At 45.9% G+C, this 19,569-nt stretch overlaps 5 protein-coding genes across 6 annotated transcripts; 3 read left to right on the plus strand and 2 right to left on the minus strand.

Annotated features, from left to right (window-relative positions):
- The first annotated feature begins 414 nt into the window (after window positions 1–414).
- On the plus strand, window positions 415–2,171 carry LOC131260869 (uncharacterized). 2 transcript variants are annotated; one of them, XM_058262707.1, is made up of 2 exons: window positions 415–660; window positions 731–2,171. In XM_058262707.1, exon 2 carries the CDS (start codon window positions 847–849, stop codon window positions 1,759–1,761), a length of 915 nt encoding a protein of 304 aa, XP_058118690.1. In that variant the 5' UTR covers window positions 415–660; window positions 731–846; the 3' UTR covers window positions 1,762–2,171. The 2 variants fall into 2 exon arrangements, with proteins under 2 accessions (XP_058118690.1, XP_058118691.1); XM_058262708.1 differs by having other exon boundaries at window positions 415–564.
- Window positions 2,128–4,532, minus strand: LOC131260868 (uridine 5'-monophosphate synthase). The gene is made up of 3 exons (XM_058262706.1): window positions 4,096–4,532; window positions 3,608–3,890; window positions 2,128–3,404 (listed from the first exon to the last, which is right to left on the minus strand). The coding sequence occupies exons 1-3, from the start codon at window positions 4,240–4,242 to the stop codon at window positions 2,341–2,343; spliced, it is 1,494 nt and encodes a 497-aa protein (XP_058118689.1). The 5' UTR covers window positions 4,243–4,532; the 3' UTR covers window positions 2,128–2,340.
- A 1,143-nt stretch (window positions 4,533–5,675) lies between these two features.
- LOC131261511 (serine/threonine-protein kinase/endoribonuclease ire-1) lies at window positions 5,676–12,001 on the minus strand. Its single transcript, XM_058263565.1, has 5 exons — window positions 11,894–12,001; window positions 10,470–11,049; window positions 9,579–9,801; window positions 7,655–9,506; window positions 5,676–7,582 (listed from the first exon to the last, which is right to left on the minus strand). The coding sequence occupies exons 1-5, from the start codon at window positions 11,996–11,998 to the stop codon at window positions 6,827–6,829; spliced, it is 3,516 nt and encodes a 1,171-aa protein (XP_058119548.1). The 5' UTR covers window positions 11,999–12,001; the 3' UTR covers window positions 5,676–6,826.
- Window positions 12,002–12,827: 826 nt separating this feature from the next.
- LOC131258743 (rRNA methyltransferase 2, mitochondrial) lies at window positions 12,828–13,762 on the plus strand. Its single transcript, XM_058260121.1, has 3 exons — window positions 12,828–13,016; window positions 13,080–13,281; window positions 13,338–13,762. The coding sequence occupies exons 1-3, from the start codon at window positions 12,859–12,861 to the stop codon at window positions 13,716–13,718; spliced, it is 741 nt and encodes a 246-aa protein (XP_058116104.1). The 5' UTR covers window positions 12,828–12,858; the 3' UTR covers window positions 13,719–13,762.
- Window positions 13,763–14,569: 807 nt separating this feature from the next.
- LOC131260787 (zinc finger protein 37 homolog) lies at window positions 14,570–19,432 on the plus strand. The gene is made up of 4 exons (XM_058262608.1): window positions 14,570–14,816; window positions 15,547–16,598; window positions 16,661–16,757; window positions 16,825–19,432. Exons 1-4 carry the CDS (start codon window positions 14,570–14,572, stop codon window positions 17,028–17,030), a joined length of 1,602 nt encoding a protein of 533 aa, XP_058118591.1. The 3' UTR covers window positions 17,031–19,432.
- Window positions 19,433–19,569: the final 137 nt, after the last annotated feature.

Consider the following 19,569-nt stretch of genomic DNA (forward strand, 5'->3'; position numbering starts at 1 on the left):
ACTTGAGGTAGTGGATCGCACACTGATAAGATCGGTCGTCCTTTATGGGCAAAAGTATGGAAGAAGTCCATTCTGACGGTGGTAGAGACCGGCAGGATCTGTTGGTTGGGGCATGTCATAAGGATGCCGGACTCATTTTCCACCAAGAAGATGCTCATCGGCCTCCCGCCGGGCACAAGACGATGAGAAGCTTAGCGAGCTCGGTGGTTGGATCAAGTGGGAAACCCTGCGGGACATCGGATGTGCCATGGACCAAGTATCCTGGAGAACGATTGGTGACCAGGCCCAACTGTGAGCGGACCAAAAAAAAAAGAAGAAGAAAAAGCTTTCCAAAGAGGGCAATTACAATTGCATTATACACATATGTGCATAAAACCACGAAAGCCTTGCATACAAAATATGCTGTCACAGCATGAATGTATTGTACGCAGGTTGCTTCGGTACAATTTTGACGTTTCAAAAGTGACAGTTCAGTTCGGTATGTTCGAGCGACGCCTCGCCTTCGAGGTGCGTAGAACAGAGTGACTGTACACGACGCATTGTGACGATTCTGAGCATTGCAAAGTACAACAGCATCGCATCCAGCGTCGGTGTAGCATTACGAATACCTCCCAAGCATTACCTGGTTTTCGTTTAATGTTGGCACTTGCCCGAGAACCCGTTCGTTGCTGAGCGTCGGGCGTAAAGTTTCAGTTCCAAGCATACAAGCCTTACTTCTGTTTTCTTGCAGCATATCGAGGTGATTTTGTGTGCAATCCCGTTCGGTGCAAGTCCTACAGACGTGCGATTTCTGCTTGTGGTTGTTTACGCACTGCACTCATAAAGTGATTATTCCGATTGAACGAAATGACTAGCGCCGAATGGAAGCGTGAGGCTGTAGAGCACCTCATCGAGCAGTACAGGAAACAACCGGTCCTGTATAACATGCGCCATCCGCGTTATTACAACAAGGCTAGCCGCAATGATGCCGTGAGCACGATCCTTATCGCGATGCACGACGTACGACCGGAATCAACTGCCCAGGATATCCTACGCAAGATTCAAACACTTCGGACGCAGTTCGGTCAAGAGATCACCAAAGCTCGTCGAGCGTCCAAACACGGGATGGCATACCGACCCACGGCCTGGTGGTATAAAGGGCTAAGCTTTTTGCAGGACCATATCAAGCATCGCTCGATAAGCCCGGACCCGAACGAAGTGGATGGGACCGTCATCAAGAAGGATGTTGAAGATAACACGTTCAAAGTGTCGATCATCCACAGCGATCCGATCGAGAGTGAAACAAGCAACAACGACTACGAACACTCCATGGACGAGGGCGATTACGACACCGAGATTCACTACGAAATTGATACGCTGGACCACAGCAACAACAAAACGGTCGAGTTAAAGCCCGTTTCGTTGGCATCGCAATTCAGCAAGCAGCAGACAAATGACAGCGACCGGAAGTCGCGCGGATCCTTCGCCTTTCAGCCAGAACAACAGCTTGCTCCGGCCGGGGGAACCGTGGTGGAATTGCCCCCGCCCAAGGAGCAATCGGTAATCCTGGGGGACCTTCTTGTGTCGAACGACCGTCACCGCAGTCTCGGCAACTTTGTCGCCTCTCAGATGTCACAAATCAAGGACGACATCCTATTCTACTCGACGCAAATGGAGGTGCTGAATGTAATCAATCGAGGTATCCTAGAACAGCTGAAGTATGACAAAGGCACCACCAGTAACGATGGCCAGATCAGTCAGAGTATGGTAGTTAAAAAATGATAGGACAGGCAAGCGAAAATAGTAAAAGTTTTACTATTATTATATTGTATAGATAAGATTTTATTAAAAAGTAGTTAAAATACAGCTAGAATTATGCTTAGGGAAGAAGAACCGCTTTCCAACGCATTAATATTATTTGCATGAATTCATAAACTATGGCAATAGTTAAAAGGTTTACATTTAAAAGTATCCGGACTAGGACTGGTGTGAATGATAAAAACATCACATTCTCAGTACAAAGGGCAGCTGTACCTGTACCTCGGTCAGAACATGGTCCGAGCTTTTGGGTACGAATGACCGAGCATGGTCGTCACACCAGAGAAGACGCAATCATTCGAAAACATAACTAAAGATACATTAAGGAAGTTGTATTGGTTGGTTTATTTTTATAAATGGACATTCAAATTGTATCACAATCTGTTACAGTTGATTAATCTTCAGTAAGGTGTTTGTTTTTGTTAATGGAGCCGGTGGTTTTCCGGTATCCTTGGAATTTCGACTCTAGTCACAGTACTATAGGGTAAACATTTTCCAATGTGAAGTGGAAGCCAGACATTTGTACATTTGTTTCGATCATCGTTAATCGGAGGAGGCGCCGTTTTTGTCCGCACTAATTCGCTCAATGTACGCTTCCCACAGTCGGTCGCGGTAGATGCGTGCCGTTTCGGCGGGTGTCTTCGAGGACAGGATACCGCGTCCGACGACACAAATGTCAGCGCCACGCTCCTTTACCACCCGCTCCGGACTGTCGTAAAGCTGGCCAAGCCCGTCCACTCCTTCCTCCAGCTTGACGCCCGGTGTTAGCTGCAACAAACCCGGTGGGGCTACCAGTTCCTTGCTCTGACATACGATTCCGGCCACAAAATCTGTGTCGATCTCGGTAGCCATCTTCACCGTTGCCGTCGAATACTTTTCATCGGTCAGCGCTCCATCGGTGCTCATTTGTGCAAGCAAAAAGACGGCCCTTGATGCGGCCGGCCGATCGCCCACGATGGCCGACTTGAGACCCTTTAGTACACCCTGCCCCGGTAGCGAATGCACCGTAACCAGATCAGCCCAGTCCGCTATACGATGAACGCCGCCGGCGTACTGCTGCGCCACCGTGTTCCCGATGTCAGCGAATTTGCGATCCTCCAGCAGCATAAAGTTGTGTTTCTGGGCTAGCGATTGCAGCGATCGGACAAACTGTTCACTGAAATCGGAAACGATGTCGCAGTGCGTCTTGAGCAGACAGATGTACGGCCCTGCCGCTTCGGCGATGTTCAGAATTTCCTCGGTGGTGGTCAAATCTGCGGCCAGGCAGAGGGTTGTCTTCTTGGTAGCAATTAGCTTTAGCAGCTCCTTCGCCAGCGGACACTTGGCAAGGTCAGCCCGCGCCTCGAAGCTCATGCCGGTGCGACTCAACTCGTTCACGACTTTGGTGCCATTCTTCATGAACGAACCATCGCTGCGGATCTGACAGGCGCTGATGTACTTAGCCACCGCGTTTACCGTGCTCTCCTCGATCCGTTTTGCTTCGCTCAGAACCTTCAGCAGGTAGGAAAGGGTAAACAGCGAATGCATCTTTACGCCCTGCTCTTCGGTGTTCTGTACGCCACCTTGTTCGCGATCAACCACGACGATAGCATCGGTAACGACAAGTCCTTCAAAAAGAAAGGAGATAAATTTTAGTAGGGTGTTAATTAGAAATCGCTTCTACATAGAAAGAACACGCTAAACTGTTAGTTTTGGGTGAAACAGTTGTTTCCCTTTCTCGGCACGTTTGTTTGGGCTTCCAGAAACAAACGTACTCGCACTATAGCCCTCAATCTCCCCACCCTTCCCATAACTCGCTATTAACACCTACCCTCCGATCGAAGATCCACGACCGTCTCCAAGATGCTCGACCCGGACGTGACCACATCCTCGATGATGAGACACTTGTCGCCGGCGTTAAACTTGCCCTCGATCAACTTCTTCGTGCCGTACTTTTTCGCCTCCTTGCGGCGTATCAGCATCGGTTTATTGCCCTTAATTGAAACAAGCGTCGCGACCGGCAGGGCGGTATACGGCACACCGCACAAGTGCACACCCGTGGTGTTCAGCTTCGTCTCCACGATAAACTCGGTCAGAAGATCCGCCAGAGTATCCTGTCGAAGGAATTGAGATGGTTGTGGTTATGTGTTTCGAAAAAAACAATCGAATAAATTAAGGGTCATGACGCACGCGAATCTGAAACCAATCGGAAGGAGGTGGTTCCATTTGAAGGGCGCCAACATCAATCAATTTTTTTTATTAACTCCTTCCTCATTGTAACTACACACACACACACACATACACCACAACCCTACTCACCATTACATCCGGGTGGCTCACAATAACACGCAGATCAAAGTAGACCGGCGAATTAATGCCAACCTTCATCTGGAAGTCGCCAAATTTGAATGCATTGATTTCGAACAGCTTTAGGCCGAGCTGCTTCAGCTTCGTTTCGTCCGGCATGGTCGTAGAAGGAAACTGGCCAGTTGCCAAGTGCGTAACTAATCACTTCCAAATGCACGTGGTTTCCGTCCGCCTCTTCGTTCGTTCCGGTATTTCAGCTCTTGTCTTGCCGTAATAGCTATTAGGATGCGGTTTGTGAAATTCTCCAGCACAAAACAAATGCGCTGAAGCGGCAAGTTTTCTGGTACTTCCTTTTTCTTAATGTTAACGTAATACAATCTGAATACCTAGTAACAAAATTGTCTACGGTCGTCTCTCTTTCCGGGCTGAAAGAGAACTGAGCTCACCGCTAGTCAAAACGACCACACGGCTGAGAGTTCGTTGCTATACGACGGCATCTGGCAAAACACTACCCCTGCTACGGGGAGGAAGGGGGTACAGGAATGGTCGGAGATGTGTAAGCGTCCTGGAATCTTGAAGCGCGTGTGTACCTACACAAGGACATTTCAGCGAAACCTTGGTCCAAGCGCTCCGTTGTCGCAGTGTAAATGCTTTCCGTATATCTAACAAATCCATCTTTTGCTCTCTTCCGAAGAGAACGGAACGTTCGTGGACCGGCGTCCACATTAGATCCGGGGCATGACCACTACATCAAAAGCATTCGCGCACGCATACGCGGCACAGCACACGGTGTACGAGCCATTCTGCACGTGGACTAGACACGAGACAGTTTCCGGAGTACAGTTTTCAGCAAGGGATTGGGACGGGAGGGAAGAATGGCATTTAAATCATACACGGTACCAAAGCGAGGATAAGCAAACACATGTTTTTTTAGCATCGTGTTTTGTTGTGCCCATAATTTCATCCAAAAGTTGTTTGCATGTTTTACCGGCGAGATAAAAAACAAGTTTTCCGTGTCGTGTTTGGATGACGATTGGGAGACCTCGAGGCCACAACTACTATGATGAATTACTGAGGTTTTTCGCTGAGATCGGAGATATTTGAATCTTCTTTTTTAATGTTAACAAATCATGTGCTCGTTCAAATGCTTTGAACAGAGTACAAGTAGTAATATAAGCTGGTCACAAAAATACATTTATGGAGGTAGAGAATGATAAGCGCTGCCATTATCGCCGTTGCATTAAGGTGACGAATCACAACAGTGATAACCCAAATCGATGTGGCACAAACTAAAGCAATCCGTCCGTCATATATATGATCACATCATATGATGTGTAGCGAGGCACTAATTGAACAATCAATTTAGATCAATTCAAAGTTCATAAACAATATTATTTTTTGTTATTTTTTCCTCCCCATTCCACAAGCCGAATGGATTAATTCTTTCGCTGAATATTTCAACCACTGAGAGATTCACTAGTCAATATATTTTACAAATAGAACCTTAGCTTATACATAGTTTGTGTGTGTGAATTTGTCCCTAAAAAATGCAAATATATTTTTTTTACAATGTTTCCATTACGTTTGGCGCATTCGTACCCCGTTGTGAAAGGTATGCTAAAGTTATTCGTTATTACTTAAGTTGATCCATAAAGAACTTTCTAAACAAGTAGTACCGTGCAAACTTTTTATAAAGTATTTAGTAAAGAAAATTATCACTAAAACATTATGTGGTAAAAGTCACGGTGCATGTTGTGCTTCTGCACCGAAAACTTTCCTTAACTACTCTAGGCGAATCCCTCGAATTTCTTAAACACTACCATGCACGATATCACAGACAATGTCGCAAAGTGCTTACTAGAGACCATTTTTTTCCTTCGACATTTTTTTTTTTGAAACATTTTGATACCAGAAAAAAAAATTGTCTGAAAATTGGATTTAAGTGGCCAGTCTGTAAAAGGCCATGGTACGCAAACGGTAACTTAGAGGACGGTCAGTGTGGCAATCGGCTACAACTATAAAGAACTTATTCCACTCCCCTCTAGTTGTATGTCGCAAGCACAAGCGGTACGGAATGGTCGGTTAATATTGAGCTCGAACGAATTGGCTATCAAATTAAAATGCTATTTGTTATGTTACATTACGCGATCCGATTAGAGCGATATAGGGCTTAGAAAAAGCCACACTTATCGACAACTTTCTTGCAACACTCGACAACTTCATGATGGATCTGGAGCTCTTGTAGCGCATATCGGGTAGACTCAAGACCAGAACGATAGCAACATGATCGCTACACGCCAACTGTAAAAGCAAAGAGCGCGATAACATCGCGTCATGCATTTCACCCGATCGTGTATCGAATTGACCTGATGGGTGAACGAATCATGTTATGGTCGTTATGTTTGTACAGCTTACAGATAAAGCAAACATGTTGCTGATGCATAACACAAGTTTGTAAAGCTGACCTAAATAAAACTGCTAACTTGTAACTTGTTGTGCCATTCAAACGAAGTGTAAGATAAGAATTTTCTTCTATTGCACTTTATATTTATAATTGGTTGAAAGCAAAATTTAACTTCTAACGTATTACTGAGTCACAGACCAATGAGATGGAAAATAATTTTAAGCATCGCCAAGGATGAAACTAAGCTAGAATACGCCTGCGTGTGACGTACACTTTGGACCTTAAGCGAACCCCGTACCTTGTTCAATTAATAATCAGTCAAAATCAACCGTATGGTGTTCATTTTGGGCCAACGTTATCGTCTATCTCCTTCGGTTCCTTCTGAGCCACGATAGAATCAAGATTCCACGTGACTTTCGCCTGCGCTTCACGCCGTCTGATAATGTTGTTCTGATTAGCAGTCACCGTTGGGGCATTATCACTAACACTAGCGGGGGGAGCGGTATACCTGCGCCTTGGATTAGCATCACCATCTGATGGCAATTTCATCACCTCCCCACCAGCATCCAACACCGTTGTCGCCCCGTCAGCATCGTTGTTCTCGCGCATTTGTTGGCGTGTGATAAACCCTCCAGTCGTAAACGTGCCAGATGGTTTGCTGAAGTTGTACGTGCCCCGTTTGGTCGTTGTTGGCTTCCTTTCCGGTGTCGAACCCTCCTGCCCGCCAGCACCACCATTCCCGTCCATGCGACGCTTAGGACTTTTGGTGGCATTTTTCATTGCCTGCGAAATCTCGTAATATCGCAACAGCTCGTAATTATCGTTGTCGTCCCGGGTGAAGTAGGATGGTTTGGTAAACTTATATCCACCACTGCTGACCACCGGAACGATTGCACCGCTTGTGCTACCGGTATGCTCGTCATCATCATGCGTATAGTAGTGGCGAAAGATGGGTTCCCGTGAGCACTCCGCAAGGGCGTGGTAGCTGTGCGACAGAAGCCGGGGAAATCGGCTCAGCCAGTAGTGGGTGAATTCGTGTGGAATCGATCCGAGGGACCGCTGCATCGAGGGCGTTAGCTCGTGATAGTGATGTTTCTATACTCGAAAGGGGAGAACAATATTAGTTTCGTGGGAGTGAATCCTTCCAACATTCGCTTCGTTTCTTACCTTATTCCGTAGGGCACGCATCAGATCTCGCACACTGTACCCTTGATAGCCACGGAACTTCCTCAGATCAGTCGTGATTTCCGTATCCAAATGCCTACTCCAATCGTCACGTACCACAAAGCGTGCATTTTTCTCCAGCGATCGCAACGGTTCGCTTGAAACGTCCAGCTTTTCCACCCGATCGCTCACATCCTGAAGGAACGCGAGCACCCGCTCGTTGCCCCAAAACAGCGGATGATTAGCGACGGCCCGTGCCGACGGTCGCTTAGCTGAATCGGCCTGTATCATGTCGCCGATGAGTTCCTCGGCTAGCACCGTGCGACTATCCGGTTGAGGGTTTTCACGGCGCATCATCCCCAGATCGTACTCGTCCGAAAGAATGTTCGCCTGGCGCTTAAGGTTGTCGCCGAACGGATGGAAACCATCCGAAAGCACGTAGTAAAACACGCAGCCGAGCGAGAAAATATCAACCGAGGTGGTCGCCCGTTGGCCCCGTTGCATTTCCGGTGCGATCCACCCATCCGTACCGGTAACGCCGGATCGACGTGAGAAGCTCGCTTTGCCAAAGTTTAGTTTCTTGCACAGGCCAAAGTCGGAGATCATCGCCCGGACACGCTGCCGGTTGTCGGGCAGGGAAAGCAGAATGTTCTGTGGTTTAATGTCCCGATGCACAATGCTTAGCGAGTGCAGGTGCATCAGCCCGCTCGTAGCTTGGCGCAGAATATCAATGGAGGAAATCTTCTTTCGCAGCATACCAACCGTCACCGTAGACGCAGCCGCCACCGTGGATGCACCTTTGCCATCAACGTAGTCTTGCACCGTGGCCGCACAAAGCTCAACCGCGATGTACCGAAATTGGCGGTCCTGTTCGGTACAGAAATATCGTACCACATTCTCGTGGGCATCGCTTTCCCGTAGCAGGGCTACCTCTCGGTCCGCCAGCGTGAAACAACCCGGCAAAATACGCTTTACCGCAACCTCACGTTTCTCGAACATGCCACGAAATACGAAAGTTCCTTCGCAACCTTTGCCGAGTACGTTTTGTGTGTTGAAATTAATCTTGCCTACCCGCATCTCTCCATCGCCGAAATCGATCGGTTCACTGTAGCTGCCACTGCCACTACCGCCACTGCCGGTACCGGCTCCACTTCGGTTGGAGTTGCTCGTCTGTGAACCACTCTGACTTTGCTCTTGCAGTGCCTTCATTTGCAGGTGAATATACCAGAAGCCAAAGATGACCAGCCCAAAGAGCATGATGAGTAGAATCGTGGGCAGTTTGTTGGGTTGCGTTTCGAGCCATTGTTTTGTTCCGGAGTAGATGCGACCGAAGAACGTCCACAACAGTCCCGTGTGGTTCTCTTCCACTTGTTGGGATTTCGTTTCATTAGTCTCCCCGTACTCAAGATTTTCATCCGTCTGCACCCCGATCGTGTTAGTGTTCAACTCCGGCAGTCCCACGTCCGGTGGGTCGAGACCTCCACCACCTACCAGAACGGTGGACAATTCATGGTGCTTCCAGAATCCCTTACCTCCCCCTAGGGATGACGGGGAACTTGGAGTAATGTCAAGTTTGATACTCTCATCGATCTTGGGTGTTTGATAGTGGCCTAATATGATGATATTTTCGTTTTTACCCCGCGTTCGAGAGGCTTTCGAAATAAGCTCTCGGCCATCGGAGGTTACTTGATCCGGCTGTGCACGACCATCAACTTTGCTTAACGCTGGTCGTGCTTTCGATGGTCCACCAAGTAAGTTGATAGAAGGTTCCGATGGTATGGTGGCCGTATTTTTATCCACCAGCGATGGAATTGCGTACAGATTATTGCCAGCTTCTCCAATGTATACGGTTTCACTGAAACGACAAAACAGATATCGTAGATAAGCCAGCCGGTCGATCGGTGTGATTAACCGCGTGAATACTTACAATAGTTTCAAATCGTCAAAGTTGCCACTCTTGGCTCGTTCGTTGATTTCCTGCAGCACATCGTCCGAGACGGTTTGAAAGGGCACACTTAGCAGACCTTCAGAACTGAGGAGGAAAACGGCCACGACTGGACTGGACAGATCCTTCTGCCAGAGAGGTGTGCCCTGTTTTTGTTCAAACGTTGCCGTCATGCCGGAGGAGCTGCTGGTAAGGTGCAAAAATTCTGAAAAGAATAATAAAACATTGGGTTCCAATGCATTACAAAAATTAATCTAATACCTCACATCCGATTTTAATAATCATAGCATGCAGTGACAGGTTGAGTAAACTATTTTAAAGCAAACGATAAAACAAAATCTTATAAAAGGACGACATCAGCAACGATAAAAAAAATTCTTATAAAAGGACGACAAAAGCATCAGTTGCAAGTTTGGTGTGAAGCGAAAGGAGGATACTCTGCATGGAAAGATCGATAATAAAACAATTTAATATTCATTATGAGAATGTAGCCATTGGGTATGTTTTACTCTTGGCAGGGGAGAAAAGTGGTATGCTTTGTAGGTCATACTGCGGTAAAATTATTGTAAGTGGAATATTGGAATCGTACAAATGTCGCATATATCGAGAAGGTTCGCAGTAAAAGCATGCAGCAAGTTGTCTTAATTGCCGCGTGGCTTCTATCCAACGCTTGCAAGCCAAACAAGCCGAAATGGTGAAGAATGGGCAATAAAAGACGAAGATACGAGAACACAACCTGATAACACAGGTGTATGCTAGTCTGTGTTCGTGGCAAGGCGCGTTATCATTTCTTTTGCGCCATGCGTTTCGAATCGGCTTCGAGAACGTTACAGAGCGGGGAGTTTGTGTTTACGGATTTTTGTGGACGCTTACCATACTCTTTACTCAGCTCTGGTGCCATCGAGTGGGCCGAGTAGTCGAAAAATGTCACATTCCATGGTTTACTGTTCCGATCGGACGTCTGGCTATCATACATCATGACGGTGTACTGTGTGCGGCCAAGATAGACCGCACGGGAAGTTGCCCAGCCGATCGAGTCCGATGTGCCACCCGCGTCTGGGGGGCCTTCTTTCGCCGGTGGACTGCCGCCAAAACCGAGCACCTTCTCCCGCCGGCCCGTCTTCGGGTCGACGAGGAACCAGACGTCACTCTTTTTGCCGGAGTACAGAATACCATCGCTTGACCGACACGGGGCGCTCGCAACCAGCTGCGGAATTGTGTACGGGAGTTTCTTGAGACCACCCTCGAGCCCGTTCATCCGGTACAGACTGCCGTCGCGCGGGTCTGGCAGATAGTGGGCGGACATGTCGGATGGAGTCGGGACGCGAATGGCCGGCTCGTCGTCTATGGACCAGCGCGTTTCGCCCGTTAGGGGATCGATTGCGGTTAATCCACCGCCCAGTGTAGAAAACACAAGCAAAGTTTCCTCATCCTTGGCGATGGCTGTGCAGTCCTGTAAAAGAGGGAGAGTAAAAGTGGATCGCAATAAAATTAAATCGTTACAGGGGTCATAACCGACCGGCAGATAAGTGATATGGCTTGTGGCCTTCTAAAACGCCCCCTTTTCATCTCCATGCGTACTCTAGATTTCTATCGCAGCATGCTTTACATCAGTTTAACATCATGCTTTCTAGTCGCAAATGTTGTCACGTGTACCGACAATAAGTTTTTTTTTAATTTCTGTATAACCACAAGTGAAGTACAATTTATAGAACACAATTATATGACAGAACATGAGTAATAAATCTAATCTAATAGCTTTATAATAGTTTTTCGCCAAAAAGCTTAATCATTGTCGTAGAAATCTTCCACTCGCAATGCTAATGATGTTATAATAACACAACGCACTGTTCGTTTGCCGGCTTTAGGTTTAATCAGTTGTTCAAGCAAAAGCTATTGCAATAAAGCAATCCAGTGTGACGAGAAGAATTTCAATCTGACTGGTTACATTTTTTAAACAGTATCACTGTATGATTTTGTTGTACTGGCTTTCTATTTAATTTATCTCGTATGTGATAAATTGCGTACATGAATAAATGGAACCTTGCAATAGTCAGGAGTTTCTCCTGCCAGATGATTCATCGGGTATTTTGGTACCCCTTAATGACGCAGTGATTGAATCTGTGCCGGTGTCGAAGCAGAATCTTTGTTAAATTAGTACTACTTAAATATTAAATCTGCCTACGTAGCAATGATAGCGTGTCGGTATAAAGTTAACGATAACCTAACGCAACATGTTTGCCGTTATCGCTGGGAATCCCAGCTGGAACTTCCTGAAATTTACCATGTCTTCTTACCTGCTGGTGCGACAGCGAAGAAGACGACGCATTTGCATCGACCGTGAAGCTGCGTGCCCCAATCAGCAGCAACAATACCCACAGGATTTTCCGCCTTGCTAACATACTGGCAACTGTACGACGCATTTTTACCGAGAAGTAGATGGACTTCTAGAACCAGTTGAACAAATTTAGTGAACCCGCACTAGGTGGCCTTCAGCCAATTGTGACGCTCTGCTGTTCCTTGTCTAAGCAAACCACAGTCGAACACTTTTTGCTCGATAGAAAACCGGGGCCACACCACAATTCACTATTCTATACTATGCGAAATTAAATAAAAAATAAACTCCTCCGGGAGAAAACTTCCAATCTAAACGATCTACACTGTTCATACGCAGTAGGCATTACAGGACAGATTCAATTTGTTCTGTTCGTCATTGCGTCTATTGTTTTCACTTCATCATCATCTTCTGCAGAAACGAATGCTTTTGCATCATTCAGCCCTTTTTCGGCGTAGATTGGAATCTTGCCTGCGGTTTTTCTCATCCACTGTTTTCCGCGCACTGCCGCACATTTTGCACAATAGAATTTTCGCGAAAGTCATGTTTGCTAAACTCGCGTCACATCGTTGTTTTTATTTTGCTAGCACATTGCATCACCCCTACGACTGCACCTTTGTATCCGTGCCATTCTGCTTATCCGAGGTAAAATTTCGTCACACTCTGGTCCGTATGCCCTAGGTCGTGAAAGATTAATGTTACTTGATCGGAATACTAGAAAGGACTGCGTGGGAAGCGAGATTTACTGTTGCTGCAAACCTGTACCGAGTACAGTTGTAATCTGCGGGGTGGTAAACAAAGCGCTGCCATGTTTGTGCTGTCAATGAGTTGGAAGTTTTCCTCGACTCGCTGGCAACACTGGCATATGACATTTGCAGCGCCGGTGTTTTGTTCGTTATGTTTTGATTCATATTCTCACGGTGCACTATGTTGCCCCGATATTTTAGTACTTTTGGCGGTGCTACAAGGAACTTTGCGAAGGTTGTTCCGAGTAATTTAAAAGGTCGTAGCAAAAGTTCACAGGAATGGCTCACACGACAGCTAAGCGACCCGTACGTAGAGCGTGCGAAAATGATGAACTACCGGTAAGAATCACCAACACTTAAGTAAGAAACCCCATGCTTGATAGAGTCTGTTGATTTTTGCAGGTGCCGAAGTGCATTCAAACTACTTGAAGTAGATCAGAAATATGGGCTCATTAAACCGGGCTTCACGGTGATTGATTGTGGAGCAGCGCCAGGGTCCTGGACGCAAATCGCCGTAAAGCAATCAAATGCGGACGGAAGCATACCCACTAGACCGAAGGGAATGGTAGTCGGAGTGGATTTGCTACAGATTTATCCGGTGGAAGTAAGTGCATAAGTATGGTTTCGTGAGCCTTATCTACTTACAAATCTCTTTTGCAGCATGCAATCTTGCTTGGTAATAGTGACTTTCTGCGCAAAGAAACGCAAGACAAAATAAGAACAAGCCTCGGGGACCGCCGAATCGATTGCGTCCTATCCGACATGGCTCCGAATGCAACGGGAATAAGAGTGTTGGACCAGGAAAACATAACGACGCTGTGTTATTCCGTTTTACGGTTTGCCATACTGATGTCTAGCCCAAACGCTACCCTTCTGATGAAGGTGTGGGACAATGGGGATGTACCAAAGTTAGAGAAAAGCATACTCGAGTACTACAGAACAGTGAAGCGAGTGAAGCCACGTGCGAGCCGGGATGATTCTTCGGAGAATTTTATTCTTGCACGTGGCTTTCTAGGCGTTGAGAGCAGTGACGTAAAATAGTCTAGCCCTGTTACTATTAGTCTTATTCTGTGTAAATAAATTTATCTTGAAAATTAAGTCCATCCGTGACGTTTCAGTTGCAATACCAGCTTCTTTTTGACAGATCTGCCCGACCCACCAGATAGAGCTGCGCATATGAACCCGATTTCTCTACTCGCGATGTATGTGTGGGGTTGGTTGATGCATTTTTCGTCTCCTCCGACTGTGGTCCGGCAGATACGGTGTGTGCAGTTCAGTTTTTCCGTCTCTCCCTGTGGCCTGGCACGCTAGTAGGTTGGGTTTGGTGAAAATGTCAGTCAGACTTTCGTTTCTACTTTCCATTTTGAAGTCTCTTCAAAAACACTAAAACCATCCCTCGGTGGGGGCAAAAAATCGGGAGCAAAATATTTCTCCGCCCAACTGCAATATTTCTGTTTTGTGCGAGTGATGCCACCGTGACCGCGGCACACGGGATCCGAAGAACGTTTTCTATTACGATTTTTCTTCTGCCGTGAAGATTTATTTCGTCGTCACGAGACGACGGCGACGTGATTTATTGTGTGTGTGTGTGTGCTGTGGTGCGTTGTGATATCTGGCTTCGGTGGTTGCTATTGGTATTCTGCATATGACAGTCTACGGTAAAGCGTTTCGATTTCCATTGCCAATCGGAATTTTTCCTGATTTCACCATTTCCTGCAAAGTGTCGCTTCAATCCATTCGCCTGGAAAAGCAATCGGTTGTCCCGGAAAACCGAACGGGACGCCATTACGACGGTGGTGCTGTTGTGCGCGTGTGTTACTGCGGTGGCTACTGGGATAATCGTGGATTTGGGATTTAAAATTTAACCTGAGAAAAACATCCCCCACGCCATCATGAATTTCTCGGCCTTCGGCGGGCCCTTTTCCGGCATTCATCAGTTTGCTGCTAAGTTCGGTAGCAACGATGGCGCATTTACGAGCACTAACAGTCCCGGAAATGGGGCGGCTGGCGCTGGAAATGGATCCGGGCTGGGGACCGGAAGCGGGACAGGCGGGACGAACAATCTTGGCCAGCAGCAGGACCTGAACCGGTACCACGGTGGTACGAATGGGAACCATTTCAATCAGAATACTACCTCAAGTAAGTAAGCCTTTTCCATCAGCCATTGAGTAATTAAAGGGGCTTGGTTTTAATTGTTGGAGCTGTCGTGCGCAATCGGATGCGGAAAGTATGTAAGCGATTGAACGACTGTTGGCGTCCACTAGCAACCGACCGCTGTAGTGGTGCTCTGTTGTTACGAAGCAACCTGCGAGACAACATATCGAGTGTGCATTGAGAAAAAACGCCAACAAACTATGGTTCGCGTGTGTTGCCCTGATTCACAAGAGAGCGAGAGTGTGGGGAAATACTATGCTCGTCCGTAAGGGTGGGTGAGACGTTGGTATGTAACGGCTGGCGAATGGACGGGAAGAGCCGACGAGCGCGTCTGGAATGAAAAGCATAAACACTGAGGGGGACTGCCTTTAAACATGGAGCGATAAAAGAGGGTTGCATACACATTTCCCGTCTGTCGACCACTACCATTCTTGGCGGAGTGTTGAAGTAGCACAGTGTATTCTACAGTGATACAATTGGCCAAAAAATCGAGCACATAATGTGGTTACAATTTTTACAGTACATCTTCCTGATACGTTGCCAAGTATTTGATGAAACAGTCCTTTATACGTTTTCTGTATTATTTACATTTTTATATTATTCAATTGATACATAACATGTCTTAAAATCTTATGTACGTATTATTTTGAAGGTTTAATGTTACTATGTTTAATTACCACGACCATTTTATCACCATTCTTGTTTTCCATTCCAGTGGTTAATGCACCGATGTCTTATGGTCAAAACATTTCCCATGCTTACGGGACAACAAATCAGCAGCCGGCGAACGATCACTCTTTCGGCAACGGAAACGCCACGATGGGCAACAACGATCACCAGGTGAAGGTTCCGAAAGGAGGAAACACCCTCAAGGTAGACCGCGACGAAATGATCAACCAGCAGATACTGCAAAATGTCAACCAATCTTGGCAGACACTCACCAACCCATCGAACACGGTTGATTACTCGTCTCACCTGCTGTCGGCCACGTTGCCCATTTCGATCCAGCACTTCCTGAAGTACTCGGAAACGATCAAGAAGGAATCAAATGGATCAGTTGGCGGATCGGGATTAAACTCGCCCGGACCACTGAGCGGGCTGATCGGGGTCGAAACGAATGCATTCAACGTCCAAAAGGATTTACTGAACCTGAAGAACGGTTCCAATCTCAATCTGGCCCTGGGCAATGTGGCCGTCAGTGCGGCAGCTGCCAGCCTTGGGTTGAACCATCAGCAACTGGCGCAACATCATCATCAGCAACAGCAGCAACAACAGCAGATGCATCAACATGGCGCAAACCATCATACAGATAATGGATTTGCCAGTCAGCAGCAACCATCGCTCGCCAACAATCTTACAAATGGTGCCAATGGTGGTGGCCAAACGGTCGTCAGTTCCGATGCGCACAACTCTAGCAGCAGCACCGTCAATGGAGCCACGGTAAATGGGGAGGAAGTGGTCCCGCCGGCCACAACCGGTAAGACGAAGACGAAAAAACAGAAGAAACGTAAACCACCGAAGGAGAAGAAACCACGCCCGAAGCCGGGCCAGATCCGGGAAACGCAAGCCCTCGATGGCTCACCGTTGTTCTGCTGTCCCGAGTGTCAGATGGCCTACCCGGAGCGTGGCCTGATAGAGCAGCACGTCATTTCGCACGCCGTTGAGCGGCGCTTCGTGTGTGACATTTGCAATGCCGCCCTGAAGCGCAAGGATCATCTGACGCGTCACAAATTATCGCACATTCCCGATCGACCTCATATCTGTAGTGTAAGTTGCAGGAGGAAAACACAAACTTCGTGTGCTATGCTAACGGGAACGTTTATTTGCAGATTTGTCTGAAATCCTTCAAACGAAAGGAACAACTTACGCTCCACATTGTAATTCATACGGGCGAAAAGAAGCACATATGTGGCGAGTGTGGAAAAGGTAACAAAGCATCGACGGGTTATGTTTTCAATCGACATAAAATACGATTATATTTCTTGTCTTTCAGGATTCTACCGTAAAGATCACCTTCGCAAGCATACCCGTTCGCACATAGCACGGCGCGTGAAATCGGAAATGTCCGCCTCCAATGGCACTACCGGTGGAAGTGGTAGCGGTACGGCGGGGAGCAACAGCGCCGCTCAGAATAGCAGTGCGTTGTCGGGATCGCTGATGGCCACCAACATGCAAGGGGCACCGGTAACAGCCTCCTGAGGGTCGTACAAGGACTTCTGGTAAGGTGTGAGTGTGTTGTTTGATTAGCCCTGTTTCTGGTATTACGTTGGCACGTGTTTTTGCTGGGCGAAGGAGTAGAATTTGCGAGAGAAACAACTAAAGCAGATTGCTTGGCTGTCCATACTTCTTGAGATTTGACGGTTTTGGTAGTCAACCTTATGAATCTGACAAGTTTAGTCGGTATTCTAAACGGCTCGATACAATTAAACACCAGTTATGGCATTATGTGCGGCTTAAACAAATCTTTCACAAATATTTTCAGCACTAGTACGTGCCTTCCTGAAACCAAGGCGGGAAATTAACAACAACCTATTAAACCTTACCAAAAGTCAAGACAATCTACTGTTGTTTCAATGTTCTACCTTTGAGATCATGGATCATGGAAGGTATTATTTTGAAAAGCACAATCGAAGGTAGGTCGGAGACGTGTAACGAAACCCATTCTTCATTCCAATTAATTTATTACGACCACACTTTTCCTGGGTACTTTACCATCGACTTGTTTCGAAAAATCATTCCAACAAATTTATCTTTATTTATTTTATTTAAATTAACCATCACAAGAGTTAATAAAAACGTAGACGAAACGGTCCATCAAACGAAAACCAATTTCACGAATCTCTCCTTCCATCGGTGTATGATCTTATAAAATACAAGCTACGTAAAAAGCGAGGTGCAAAAAGGTTTGAAGCGGAAGGTGCAAACAAAATCGCATTGCTTTCGGATTCGATGAGTAACTTAAAATTCTGAACGGGAACCGCTTCGCCAACGCGCGGGGCACGGTCCCGAGCCTAAGCAAAGCAGCAATAATTTTAAATCCTCAATGGATGTACATGCTTGAAGAAACCGAATAAGATAGTATATGTAACAGGGCTCGTGTGAACCGTTTATGTTTGAGGGACGCCATTTCTTCCTAGAAACATTTCATAAATTGGCATAACCGCTTAGAAAAGGAATGCAGGAAACAGAAGAACAAACAAAACATTATTGGTATTGAACGACAACCGGACAAAGCAAACACTATCAGGGAATGATTACACACAAATAAGATGATAATCGAAGTTATGATGCAAACAGACAAGACTAGCAAGAGCGGAGAGAAAAGTATTTTGTTTATTTTTGAACAGATGGTACACTCGCAACAGAAGATAATTGAAGGAAAAAGAAAAAGAATATATTCTCTTTAAAGGAAAGGCATACATATTATATATTATATATATTAAAACACAAAGGTATATATAAATATAAATATATTTTGTATTCGATATTGGACGATACGATTTGCCACTACACGAAAATTTAGAAGAAGGTAAATAGATGCGTGTGCGTATGCAAATGCATACCGACTTAAAATTATTCAGTCTGAATTTAATTACTTAGCATCAGTGGAGAGCATTGAAATGATTAAAACTGGAAAATGGATGCTGCATTTTGCAACCGAACAAGAAGTAAAGTATGATGACCTGCCTGCCGCACAGTAAAGCAAAGGAAAGGAAGAGGGGGAGTCCGCTGGAACACTGCACCTGAAAACTCCTACCCGAAGGTGTTACCAATAAATAGTACCAAAGTATGTACGAAAGCGAATGCTACCTACCTTTTTGAAGCTACAAACTTATTCCACAGCCCGTTGAAAAAGAAATATATATACATCTATATATAAAAACAAAATACAAACTAATGGCAAACAAAACACGTCGTAAATATGAATCTAAAGTACAAAGGAATAAAAGAACAAGCAAATTTCACCCAGAATACGCAATACGATTTCCGTTTGATGGTGAATCTATCAAACCTTCTAACTGCAAACCTTCCTAAAACAACAAAATTTATATTTTACTAATGCTAATCGCTAGCAACTGTTGATGGCCAATAGATGGACCGTTGTGGAAATGCACCGGAAGCCGAAGCGGAAGCGGATGGCGGGCGGCGGTGGTACCGCCGATGGAAGATGGTCCTGGAAAAGGGTATTGATATTTCCGTGTTGAATGTTGATGCAATAGTCTCTAGTCAGCAGCAGATACCTTAGCCCGTAAGTGTATACCCGCAGATGCAAGTATACTTTAACACGAAACACAAACACACACCGTAAAGGGGGTGATTTTTAAACAGCATAACACATTAAAACAAAAACAAAACAAAAAAAAAATTCGAGAAAGTAAGATATAACATTATGTAACGAAACTAAAGATGAATACTAAAGAACTAGAGCGTAAGTGCGTTTAAGGTAGTTCACGGAGGATTGTATAAGAGCATAGCTTCCACCGAGAGACACACGTTCATGGACTGTCGAAGGAAGAACTGATCAAACGAGACAAAATTAAAAAAAAAAAAAACTATGAATTTCGAATGTGATTCCGAGCCCCGAGACCGCCATACATCAGCGTATACATAAACCAACATGCGTGCAATATGAGGGCGTGAATATACATTTATGCGTGTACTATTAATTTGCAAGAATGTTTTACGTTTCCCACACTCGTCAGTCGACTTATAGGTTTAGGACTTTGTTTTATGTCTT

Source organism: Anopheles coustani, chromosome 3 (assembly GCF_943734705.1).
Source record: "Anopheles coustani chromosome 3, idAnoCousDA_361_x.2, whole genome shotgun sequence".
Classification (NCBI taxonomy): Eukaryota; Metazoa; Arthropoda; class Insecta; order Diptera; family Culicidae; genus Anopheles; species Anopheles coustani.